This window comes from Megalops cyprinoides, chromosome 24 (assembly GCF_013368585.1).
Source record: "Megalops cyprinoides isolate fMegCyp1 chromosome 24, fMegCyp1.pri, whole genome shotgun sequence".
Taxonomy (NCBI): Eukaryota; Metazoa; Chordata; class Actinopteri; order Elopiformes; family Megalopidae; genus Megalops; species Megalops cyprinoides.
Genome location: NC_050606.1, coordinates 17,628,429 through 17,641,173, shown reverse-complemented (window position 1 = coordinate 17,641,173; position 12,745 = coordinate 17,628,429). Strand labels below are relative to the sequence as shown.

At 44.4% G+C, this 12,745-nt stretch overlaps 1 protein-coding gene across 1 annotated transcript; it reads right to left on the bottom strand.

The window, feature by feature from the left end:
- Positions 1–4,057: 4,057 nt before the first annotated feature.
- ralab (v-ral simian leukemia viral oncogene homolog Ab (ras related)) lies at positions 4,058–8,357 on the bottom strand. The gene is made up of 4 exons (XM_036518773.1): positions 8,196–8,357; positions 7,523–7,731; positions 6,564–6,738; positions 4,058–4,287 (listed from the first exon to the last, which is right to left on the bottom strand). The coding sequence occupies exons 1-4, from the start codon at positions 8,307–8,309 to the stop codon at positions 4,165–4,167; spliced, it is 621 nt and encodes a 206-aa protein (XP_036374666.1). The 5' UTR covers positions 8,310–8,357; the 3' UTR covers positions 4,058–4,164.
- Positions 8,358–12,745: the final 4,388 nt, after the last annotated feature.

Sequence of the window (12,745 nt, the reverse complement as noted above, 5' to 3'; positions counted from 1 at the left end):
ATATAATCAAATCCATGTTTGGTGATCACTTTTTAATTCCTGCATTTAATAGACTCACCCTAACCAAACACATCATATTTAGTGTAAGTTCCTTGTTGCTGTATTGACATATTGCTTACTCACCTGTAGCTGAGTTATCACTGGAAGCAAAGGCAGTGACACACCAAGTAGTCATTTTACAACTAACAAATCATACTCAAGAAAATCATTTAAAAATTGGTTATTAACCTATTTTACCTTATAATGCACTGAATACATAATTCAGACAGAAGTATATATGAGCCAATTATTATTAACAGACTTGTAGCTGAAATACAAGTAGGTTTTTGTCACCATCAAAACTACCCCTTTCAAATAACATTAATGCATATCCATGTGTGGTGGTTGTGGACCAGGCCCTGCAGAGGTACCCACCAGCAGGGTTAACAATCTCCATTTCAATGCAATTGCCATCTCCTCTGTCGAGTCAGCATTGGCAAGCAGTTCACATTGAGCATTTACCAAAATAATTGACAAGTGAATATTTTTGCCTAATTGTTCACTTTTTCAATTTAGACAGTGAATGCTCCTTTCAACATCATGGAAAAACCTACAGCAGTGTCAAACATCATGAAACACGAGGCAGTTTTTATAAAATGGTAGTTTATTCCTTTATTCTTGTATTCTTTCAACTTTCTCTCGAATGGCTCAAAGTACAGCAGTTAAAAGGTGTGGGTAGAAGGACGTCGGCTCTGAACAGGCGATGACGTCAGCTTTAAGGCGTCATTGTACCTTGGTACCCACCTCACACAGACAGAAAAGCATGACATCAGTGGTCTTAGTAAGGATCCCCGGGTTACACTGGAAATATTTAAAAAAAAAAAAAAAGAATACAATAAACAGCATGGCATCACATACAGCACTGTCAGAACATTCAAGGGAGTGTGTGAAAAGTAGCGACAAGTTGAAATGAGTTGGACACAAACCAGATAACCCCAATGCAGTTATACAGCAGAAAGAAGAATAAAAAACTGGAGATACAGCATGACACACGCTTGTTATGCTCCGCCCTTTGAAAATGCAGTTCAGTTTTCCCTCCACTGCTCACCAGCAGCAGTGTGGAATGCAGAACCCAGACACTGGCCATGGAGTTCTAGAAGTCCTTCCCATAATGCACTGCTCACACAGCGCAGCTAAATCAATGCTGGACAATGATACAAAAGTTGCTTGATATTAAAGGAAATCTTGAAAATTCTGGACCTCTGTGAACTTGCCCAGCTTCGAGGCTTGTCCGTTGCTCTCAACAAATCCAAAAAAAACAGCTAAGAAAATTGTTTGGCTGTCTTCGAGTGAGGAAAGCGCAGCTAAAAAAAAAAAAAAAAAAAAAAAAAAGAAGTCCATGAATTAGCAGCTCCTCAGGAGGCATTCTTTAGGTAGTGGCAGTTCTTTTTTTTAATCCAGCACAAGATGCCTCAGAACAGGAGCCTCTAGTTTTACATATGAAGACACCTTTGAGAAGCACTGTCAGTTTGCATTAGGGAGTGAAAGCACAGCTGCGTGGTGCCACAGAAGTACATGGTTAGACAATGAAACAATTCACAGTAAACTCTCAGAGAGGAGGGGGCCTTAGCCATATTCCCATCAGAATCCCCACACACTCACCCCCTAGCTTTCGATTACAGAACACAATGTTTTATTTCAGCAAATGTGTTGGGTACTGTCTGTTAAATGTAGTTGGTTACTAGATGAATTTGGGAATGGCAGCACTGTCTACTAGGACATCTCCAACCTCCCAACTACAACTGCTGTTGGTCTGAAGCACAGCCAAGCAGAAACTAGTCTAATCTAGGCACAGACTCCGATAAGTCATTCATCAAATCAGAGGGGCAGGGAGGATAACTATTACATCAATTTGTATCACTTCACTGGTCATTCTTTTTCCTTCCTCCAAAGCTGACCATTGAGTCAAATCTTCTGCTTGAGAACAAAAGACTATGGCTCAAGTCAGGGTTTTTCCAGTCTGTGGCACATTACAAGTAAGCGAGATGAGAGATCTTTCACGAGAGCTCTCCATGTCTGGGCAGAAGACCGTGGGAGACGGAGCCTGCCGTGTTTACACACAGCTGTAGTGTATGAAAGTGCGTGACCTGGAGGACCCTGGTGTGTCCGTTCTAATATCTGGGCCAATAAGATCCAATAAGCCAGCAAAGAGGAAAAGGAGAAATATATTGCCAAGGTTTGCAGACACACTGTACTAGTGGTTGTCTTGAAAAAACACTTATTAAAAGAAATCAGGTATGACACGGCAAAGCAGTAATGAAGATTAAGACACCAAGGTGTCACTGCATTTTATCAAATTCTACTAGTTTGTTCAATAACAGGATTGTGGCAAAATGTGCTTTGATGGAATTTCAGCGAGTCGTTCATTTTTTTTGGTTTATCATCTGTAACAAAACCCCTTTCTTTTAAAATGGCATTGTCAGTTACAGTGACACAAACAGAATGCTTGTACAAAGTCAGGGATTCTCTGGGCATGGGAGGTTAGCATGACTTGCATTTTTTGTTGTCTGGTCTGAAGGGAAAGAAAATGAGGACCCACAGCAACAGCAGCAGTGTTTAAAAATGTGAGCTGCTGTTGAAAAAGCTTTCAGTTACTGATACGTGTCAGGACAATAGGTGCAACAATGTGCGTGTGTGTGAACGTGCGTGTGTGTATGGGCATGTGTGCCCAAATGTTTTTCAGGGGTGTGGCATGCTTACAAACCGAAAACATTTAACAAGTTGGAATACGACTCAGAGCAAATAGAGATGACTAAAATCGGTCTTCTAATAGATGCTTATAGCTCTGGTTATGGATGTTTATTTGAAACGATTCTTTTAAATGCCACTTCTCTGCTTCACCATTTTGAGATCTGCGCGTATGGAAACGTAAAAGAATACGCTGTTTGGAGATGACTGCAACAGACAGTCACATGGTGTGGGGCAGGTGAACCCATGTGAGGCCAGACTTAATGGCACACTTTTGAGGTTCACGCATACACAGCAGTGAGTTTCTAGAAGGTGGGTATTGGAGGAATGGAAAAAACAACAATCTCTTCGTAAAATTCCGTCAGAGCACAGCTTGTAGAGCTGAGGTGCCTCCTTAAGCCATTTCTAAATTAAGGCAGGATCAAATACCTCAAAGAATGGGATTTTCCTTTTTTTCCTTTGACTTTACTGATAGCAACCTTAGACTGTACATGTGAGATTTATTACGAAATGTATCTAAATGAAATGTATCAATGTTGTACACTGGCAATGTGTCCCCAACTTCCTCCCTCACTCAAACACACACACACACACACACACACACACACACACACACACACAAACACACACATATTCACTCTCCATATCACCACTCTGCTGGGTATATTGGCGAGGAGAGGGCCGGGCCTTGTGTGTCTCGGACACATTCAGAACGGACGTCAAGGCATCAAGGTGTCGGAGACACAGCAGCAGAGTGCCTGTACCAGATCACTTTATATCTGTCCGTTCTGACTCCATTTCCCAAGCTTCTTAAGTTCTTGCGCAACGCTGAGGTGTGTGGGAGTTGTAGTGAAAAACAAACAGCAAGCAGCACCAACATGACTTCGAAAAGGAACTCTCAACTGGAAACAGACCTCAATGCTGTGACAGACAGACACAGCCCTGTGCATCTCCAGGGCTCTGAGAGGTACCGCAATAGCCTGAAAAAGGAACAGCTGGTCTAAAAAACAGGGAAGAAAAGGAATCCATGGTTTAAAACAAATTAAAAAAAAAAAAAATACTGTGCTTTGTTTTGCCGGGCACTGAATATATATACACACACGTTACATTATTTTTAGAGCACACAATGACTTCTGCTTTGATATTCTACCTCCTTGTTTTAGCCTCTGAATTCATGCTTACTTATCTTACTTTTGTGTTCTTGTTTGTGGTTGTTTTGTTTCTCTTCTAAAGCACTGTGTACATGTCCTCCCCACACCCGACTTACCCTCACCCCCCCAAAAAAAAGCAAACTTCAGCATGTCTCAGTCTTGGCTGTTTGGGGGGGGGGGTGGTGAGGGGGGGCCAGAAAACCCAACACAAAATCATAACGATGGTTAGACCAGGGAGGAGAGAGGACTGTGGAGGAGGGGGGAGGGGGCAGTGAGGGGGAAACCATTATAAAATGCAGCATCTCTCTCGGATTCTCTTGGCCAAGCTTTTCCTCTTCTTCTTCCCGTTCTTCTCCTTGCTGTCTTCCATCTTTCTCGCTCGAATCTCTCTCATTAGGTCAAAGAATACCTGCAGAGGGTGAGATTAACACCCTCTATTTCCATTCCAGATTTCCATTATCGCTAGTACTAAAGAACCAGTGCTAACAGCAGCCGCAGTAGTAATTGCTTTAAAATAGTAACAATGTCAGTGGATGTTAGTTGTCAGTTACAGTTAGGTCCATAAGTATTTGGATGTTAGGTCCGTAAGTATTTGGACAGTGACACAATTTTCATGATTTTGGCTCTGTATGCCACCACAATGGATTTGAAATGAGGCAATCAAGATGTGATTGAAGTGCAGACTTTCAAAGGTTTTAAAAACTAATATAAAAAACCGTAAAGAATTACAGCAACTTTTATACATAGTCCCCCCTTTTTCAGAGGCTCAAAAGTAATTGGACAATTGACCGAGAAGCTCTTTCATGATCAGGTGTGGGCTGTTCCCTTGTTATTTCATTAACAATTAAGCAGTTAAAAGGTCTGGAGTTGATTCCAAATGTGGAATCTGCATTTGGAAGCAGTTGCTGTGAACTCTGAATATGAGGTCCAAAGAGCTGTCAATGAAAGTAAAGCAGGCCATCATTAGGCTGAAAAAACAAAACAAACCCATCAGAGAGATAGCAGAAACATTAGGAGTGGCCAAATCAACAATTTGGTACATTCTTAAAAAGAAGGAACGCATTGGTGAGCTCAGCAACACCAAAAGGCCTGGATGACCACGGATGGTAACTGTGGTGGATGATCGCAAAATTCTTTCCTTGGTGTAAAAAAAACCCCTTCACAACATCCAGCCATGTCAAGAACACTCTCCAGGAGGTAGAGCTCTCATTGTCAAAGTCTACAATCAAGAGAAGACTTCATGAAAGTAAATACAGAGGGTTTACCACAAAGTGCAAACCACTGGTAAGCCTCAAGAACAGGAAAGCCAGATTAGACTTTGCCAGAAAACATATATAAAAAAAAGCCTGCCCAGTTCTGGAACAATATTCTTTGGACAGATGAAACTAAGATCAACCTGTACCAGAACAATGGGAAGAGAAGAGTATGGAGAAGGGAAGGAACAGCTCATGATCCAAAGCATACCACATCATCTGTGAAACATGGTGGAGGCAGTGTTGTGGCATGGGTTATGTATGGCTGCCAATGGAACTGGGTCACTAGTGTTTATTGATGATATGACTGCTGACAGAAGCAGCAGCATGAATTCTGAAGTGTATAGGGCTATTCTATCTGCTCAGATTCAGCCAAATGCTGCAAAACTGATAGGACGGTGCTTCACAGTACAGATGGACAATGACCCAAAACATACTGCGAAAGCAACCTAAGAGCTTTTCAAGGCAAAGAAGTGGAATATTCTTCAACCTCAACCCAATTGAACATGCATTTCACTTGCTGACGGCAACACTGAAGGCAGAAAGACCCACAAACAAGCAGCAACTTAAGACAGTGGCTGTAAAGGCCTGGCAAAGCATCACTAGGGAGGAAACCAAGAATTTGGTGATGTCCATGGGTTTCCAGACTTCAGGCAGTCATTCAGTGCAAAGGATTTTCAACCAAGTATTAAGAATGATCATTTTATTTATGATTATGTTAGTTTGTCCGATTACTTTTGACGCCCTTGAAAATGTGGGACTATGTATAAAAATTGCTGTAATTCTTAACGGTTTATATATTATTTTTTTTAAACCCCTTGAATTAAAGCTGAAAGTCTGCACTTCAATCACATCTTGATTGCTTCATTTCAAATCCATTGTGGTGGCTTACAGAACCAAAATCATGAAGCTAACTGAATGTTAGCTTAAATACCATAAATGGCACCGGCAACAGTAATAGGTAGGAGGTAGTAGCAGTAGGGATGACCTCTACAGAACTGTTCCCTCATCCTACACTTCACAGTACCAGTGAAACGTTTGGACACACCTGATAATGGGAAACATGCATTCAAAGACATTTTGATCTAAAGACTTGTGCTTAAATGCTTGAAATTCAGTTCTTAGACAAATATAAATAGTAAAGCTGATGCCTATGTATGAATTTCCTTCCAATTTTTTTTTAATTTTAAGAAATATTTCTTGGCAACTTTGAAGAATCTAAAATATAAGATTCTTGTTTTGATGTCTTTACTATTATTCTATAATGTGGAAAATAGTAAAAATAAAGAAAAACCCTTCTATGAGTAGTAGGTGTGTCCAAACATGTGACTGGTACTGTATGATCCTGTCCTAAATGAGCTAGCAGACTCCCACAGGCCTGCTGAAGCCATCCCTCCCGACCCCCCCTGCCCCCCCTCCAGCCCCGCCTCACCTTGTCCACGTTAGCGCGGGTCTTAGCGGATGTCTCCACGTAGCTGACGCCCCACTGCTCGGCGCGGACCTTGGCCTCCTCCACGCCCACCTGCCTGCGGTCCTCCAGGTCCGACTTGTTCCCCACGAGCAGGAAGGGCACAGACTCGTCCTCCTTCACCCGAAGGATCTGCTCCCTGGGGGGCACAGAGGTGTCACGGCCAAAGCCACGCCCATCGCCACACCCGCTGTCAGGCCCACCACAAGCCTTGCCCAACACCAGCCTCGCCAACCCACACGGTAAACTCCCCAACGCTCAATCTGAGCTAACCTTCTTAAGTGATTCACACGTTTTTAAAATCAGAAGAATCAGGAAAATACATCCTTTCTTGTTCATGATACTGAGGAGGTACACTATATGGACAAAAGTATTTGGCCACACCTGTTTTTCAGGGTTTGGGCTTGGTATTGGACATTACCAATGTCTTGGTAATGCTTCAGCATACCAAGACATTTTGGACAATGCTATACTTCCAACTTTGTGGCAACAGTTTGGGGAAGGCCCTTTTCTACAAATTCCCACAGAAGCACCCCAAAATCTTGTGGAAAGCCTTCCAAGAAGAGTGGAAGCTGTTATAACTGCAAAAGGAGGACCAACTCCATATTAAAGTATATGTATTTGAATACAATGTCATTACAATGTAATGGTCAGACATCCGAATACCTTTGTCCATATAGTGTATTTCTGAGCAGATGTTATGATGATAAATAAAATGAACAGAATGAACAAGGTACTTAACCCACAATTGTGTCAGTAAATATCCAGCTGTATAAATGGATAGCATTGTAAAAAAACTGTAACTGATGTATGTCTGCTAAATGCCAGTAATGTAATGTAATGCAGTGTAATGGACTAATGTCTTTTTAACAATGTTTACAGAAGCTCTCTCTCTCTCTGCTCGACCGTCTCCCTCCCTGTACCTGAAGTCGGCTGTGGCGGCGAACGACTCCAGCTCGGTGATGGAGAAGACGCACAGGAAGCCCTCTCCAGAGCGGAAGTAGTTGTCCCGGATAGCGGCGTAGTCCTCCTGGCCGGCTGTGTCCAGGATGTCGATCTGCACCTCCTCCCCGTCCAGGACCACCTTCTTCCTGTAGCTGTCTGCTTTGGTGGGCTCGTAGTCCTCCACAAACTGCAAACGGGGGGGGGAGGGGGGGATGCATTGAGAGTGACAATCTGAAGTAACAGTAATTATAACACCTTTATTTACACAGCACCTTTATTCCAGAGGGGTCGAGGAGAAGAAGACACTGACAGAGCACTGAGAGAGGGGACCTCTGAGAGTGGAAATTCAGAGGTCTTTGACACTGCAGATTCCAAATCGGGTGCAATTCTTTCATTCTATCCATATTTCTTTCTTTCTTTTGAATTGTAGAAAAATTAGATTATATTTATCAATGGCCATTATTCAGCTGTCTTTCAGTGGCAAGGCCCCATTCACCATTAACCTGGAAACCAGTGGAGGTCTCTTTGCATAAGGAACTCAGCTTAATGACCCAATACTGATAACAATGCGGGAAGAACGATAGCGATGGCTCACACGTGGCTTATGTGCACACACAGACACGCGCAGACACCCGGAGAGACCGCTCTCACCTCGTCGTACATGAACTGCAGTGTGAGGGCGGACTTCCCCACACCTCCGCTGCCCACCATGATCACCTTGTGCAGGGCCAGAGAGTTCTGGCCCTTGGGCTTGCTGGCTGCCATGGTAACGGAGGAAGGCAGAAAGAGGGAGAGAGAGAGAGCGAGAGAGGAGAGAGAGTGGGGAAGTATGCAGTCTCTCACTAGAGCCCGGCGTCAGAATACGGAAGCTCTGTGAAAAACAAACAGAAAAAAAAAAATCACATTAAGTCTGATTAAGCTTCTAATGCATTTTACTGAAAATGACCTAAATTTAACTTCTTCTGACTGAACCCACTGTGGGGTGAGAGTACTGTAGGAAGTTGTTTGTGCTAATCAAGTGTACTTTCTGCAAACTTTATTTTGCAACATTAAAGAGCAAGGAAATGGAACCGCATTTAAACTCAATTTTAATGTGTTTGTTTAGTCCACTTGTTTCTACATCTGGCCCAGAATTGCACTGGTTTGCAGTTTGCAACACCACAACTCAATTGCATTTAGTTTGCATGCTGTTTACTTGTGCCAGAAGGTCTGTGAGAGAACATAGACAGTCTGTGTGCCGTGCTGTTGCTTTTCCTCGGTGCTATTGGTGTTTAATCACTTAACTTCAGCAGACACCAGAAACAGAACTGTGGAAGACACTGTTCTCTCAGAAATGATTAAGGAGGGACACGAGACAGGCATCTGAGGCCAAGGTAAGAACATCACGTCACCAAATGAATTTGGAGCTCTTTTTGAGAAGTTCACTGCCAACCAAACCTGATGGTGTTTGCTTTCATACCATCTGTACATCACCGCTAACATTTCACATAAAGCTCCAAACTAGCCGCACTGCACTTTTACCTGAATCAAGCAAACTAACTAGGTGTTAAAGTGCCTTCAGCTTGCTTACAGCCACGTCCTTGGCTGCTGTGTAGCATCCAATATTCACCACAAGGGGGCGCCAAAATCATTCCTCATACTGGAAACCATTCCGAGACAGAGAACAGACATAAGTACTGTAACAGAGGCCCTCAGTGTTAGCCGTTTAATGGTTCAAGACAGAGAGGCCCCGCTTCTAAACTCTTAAGACCAATGGCAAGACTTGATAATTAATTACTGGTGCCACTTTCAATTAAAACTGAATTTTTAAATTCAATTACATTTGGAACTTGAATATTTTTTTCTTCATACTGCTTTTCCACTGCAAAGGTAGCGCTTCACCTTGACCCATTTTAGTGAGTGTGCATAAAATCGCCTGCAGGTGTCCTACACGTTTCAGTGCGATTCTCTCTGACCTCCAATTCCGCAGGACATTCATTCAGCAGTTCCCCTCTTTGCAATCTCAGCCACGATTCTACACATTCCAGAATTCTGGATTCTACCCAGATTGAACAAAAACTTCAGTTCACCCTCAGAAATGATCAGCCCTTCGTCAATGGCAGGATTCATTAGCGGTACAGCTAGCCGCCTTCTCGTTTGCACAAATGGGATTGTTAATATGGGATTTAGGATTAGATGGTTTCCAGGGGTCTCACCTAATCCCTGGTTTCGCGGCTCTTAATCCTGCAACTATTCTAATGCCTTGGACATGAGGACGTAGCAGGAATGGCCAAGGAAAGACCCGGACACCTGAGCAGTAGGCGGAGCCTCCAGGAATGGGTCGTGTTGCTGAATCACTGAATCAGAGCAGTGAAACATCACTTAAAGCAGCTCGGCTACACCGTGACTACTGAAGCCACTTACTGTTACAGCACTGAAAATTACACCCTCTCCATCCAGTCACTTAATGGAGACTCCTGTACCCACAGCAGGGTGAAGATCTACAATTACAGAACGACCAAACCTCTTCTGGGAAATTCGCTTTGGAAAGGAACCAAACGTGTCTAAGAGAAGAACCAAACAGCCGCAAGGAATTGACTTTTCTGCTGCTATTTTTCCACTCTCTGGGGGGTGAGGCGGCAGCTGCATTTCCCCAGCACTCTCCACTTCTGCAACAGCCAATCAGGGACACTTCCCAGGCTGCTTCATCCAATAACAGACAAAAAAAAAAAAACATCATACTGATATCAAGAATCCAGCTGGCTAAACATTTTCGCCTGAGAAGCAAACAGATCTGATCAGCTTCACCACTTAAGTTTAAGACAGCAGTGAGGCATATTAGTACGAAGCAGGGCTCGTAGCCAAAAGGCTACTGGTCCAATTCCCCGCTACCCACTACAGCCCTGCTGCTGTACCCTTGGGCAAGGTACTTAAGATACAATTGCCTCAGTAAATATCCAGCTATGTAAGTAACTGTAACTGCACTGTCAGTTGGGTGAGAGCGTCTGCTAAGCGACAGTAACGTAAAGACAGAGTCTTACAGCTGGAGAGCATGTCATAGTAAGGCCTTGCGATTGTCCTTTGGATCCACGGATCAGCTGTGCAGCACGTTAAGTTGGACTTGGACTTGGCCATATCCCACAGCTTCCCATCCAACTTTCATTGCTTTCTGTCCACTGCCACTGTTCACCTGAGCTGAAAGCAGGTTTTATTAATACAACCGAGGGGCATAAATCATTCATGAAACTAAAGTGTGCTTCAGTCTTTCAGCTGGGGATCATGGCTTTGAAAATAACCCCTTTTACATTTACATTTTTTTACATTTATTCATTTAACAGACGCTTTTATCCAAAGCGGCTTACATAGGTTACAGTTCTTTACAGTGTTATCCATTTATACAGCTGGATATTTGCTGAGGCAACTGTGGGTTAAGTACCTTGCCCAAGGGTACAGCAGCAGTGTCCCAGCGGGGATTGAACCGGCAACCTTTCGGTTACGAGTCCTGCTCCTTAACCACTATGCTACACTGCCGCCCACTGCCTTTTGAGACACAAGGGGTCAGGTATAGAGAACTGAAAATCAATGCACAATTTCTGCAATATGACTAATGGAACAGCCAAGCACCACTAGAGTTTCAGCATCCTTGGTTAAAAATGCATGATTAATATTCATAGGAAATATTTTATATTGCTCCATCAAAGGTGAAGGGGGTGCATGGCGTCCTCACCTGTATTTGGGGTTTAAAAAACACACTTTACAAAGCAGTGAGTGAACTTGAACTTCAATACAGCCCCATATAAGGGCCCACTGAAGAGGTGGATCCCAATTACAGCAATGCATGGCGTTTTAATGAGACAGATGCAGGGCTGTCCGCTCAGAAAGGGTTAATGAGAGCCTTGGCAGTGCGAGACAGAGACAGGGAGAGAAGTTAACACCTCCTAATAGGAGCTGGTGATTACGCCGCTGCTGGGCTCGCCAGACCATGAAAGGCTGTTTGTGTCACGGCGCGCTGTCACGGTGACGGAGGCGCGGGGTGACACGGCACAGACACGGGTCACTCCGGACGCGCTCCCCGGCACGAGCACCGTGACCTTATCGTGCCACCCCGAGGCCGCGATCTCCGCTGACGCCGAAGGTGGGGGGGGGGGCTCTTATCAAAGATCATCTACAGCTACAAGACAGCCTACTGTACATGCTTTACACTGAGAATTCTGCCTCTGCTGTTCCTGAACCAAACAGAACACTGCTGCAGCTCAATATCCATTCACTGTTCAAACTGTATACTATCCAGGAAGAACAGCATAACAGTCTCCCTAGAGAATTTACACTCAGTCTACGCTAGAGTCTCCACAATCAGCAGCTGTGTGATGTAGTAGTAAGGAACAGGGCCTGTAACCCAAAAGCCTGCCAGTTCAGTCCCCCGCTGGGGAACTGCTGTTGTACCCCTAGGCAAGGTACTTAAGCTAGAATTGCCTCAGTAAATATCCAGCTGTCGAAATGGATAATGTAAAAAAAAATTAACAAGTACAAGTCATTCTGGATAAGACCATCTGCTATGCGACTAAATGTAAAATGGAAATGTTCACTCGTAGGGTAATCATTTTTGCATGTCTGGCTTGCTTGTGCGCATCTGAATGACGCTACCAATCTCACGACGCCGGCTACAGCGATCTCGCCGCCTGCGGGTCCTTCTGACTCGTGGTCAGGCCCGCCCCCGCTCCTGAGGATCTCTGGCCCAATCCGAAGTGTCCGTTCCGGGCCCACACACACCTCCCTCCCTCCTCCCTCCCCCCCCCCCCCCCCCCCCCCCCCGCCGCCAGACGTGGGCCACAGAGGCGCGCACACCTATACGCGTTCGCTGAAAACGGTACCGTCATTTCTCTGAGATTCACAAGGAGGGCGGATTCTGCCTGGCGCACCCACACCCAAGCAGGCAGGAAACAGCAGTGGCTGAACATAAAGAACAGCACAGCAACACCTCTCCGCCTGCCTCTCTTTGTGTCTGACCCTGCCGCTGTGCAGCACCGGCGCTCTCACTCTCCCAGACTGAGCGTAGCTGTACGCCCACCGGCTGCACGGCAAACAGAGCAAAGCCCAGGGACATTAGTGACTCAATATACGGATGGGAAACGGAAGCACTCTCACCGCTCATGCTTTTTTCCTAGATTTGTATCTTTTGCACAGAGCTGTATGCTCTGCTTATAGGAAACAGTGCTATAAGA

Excerpts from the sequence above, each read along its gene's own strand:
- ralab (XM_036518773.1), bottom strand. The coding sequence starts at position 8,309 with ATGGCAGCCAGCAAGCCCAAGGGCCAGAACTCTCTGGCCCTGCACAAG. Across the intron at positions 7,732-8,195 it reads TGCAGTTCATGTACGACGAG|TTTGTGGAGGACTACGAGCC; the intron begins GTGAGAGCGGTC and ends CCCCGTTTGCAG. Across the intron at positions 6,739-7,522 it reads GCCGCCACAGCCGACTTCAG|GGAGCAGATCCTTCGGGTGA; the intron begins GTACAGGGAGGG and ends TGTGCCCCCCAG.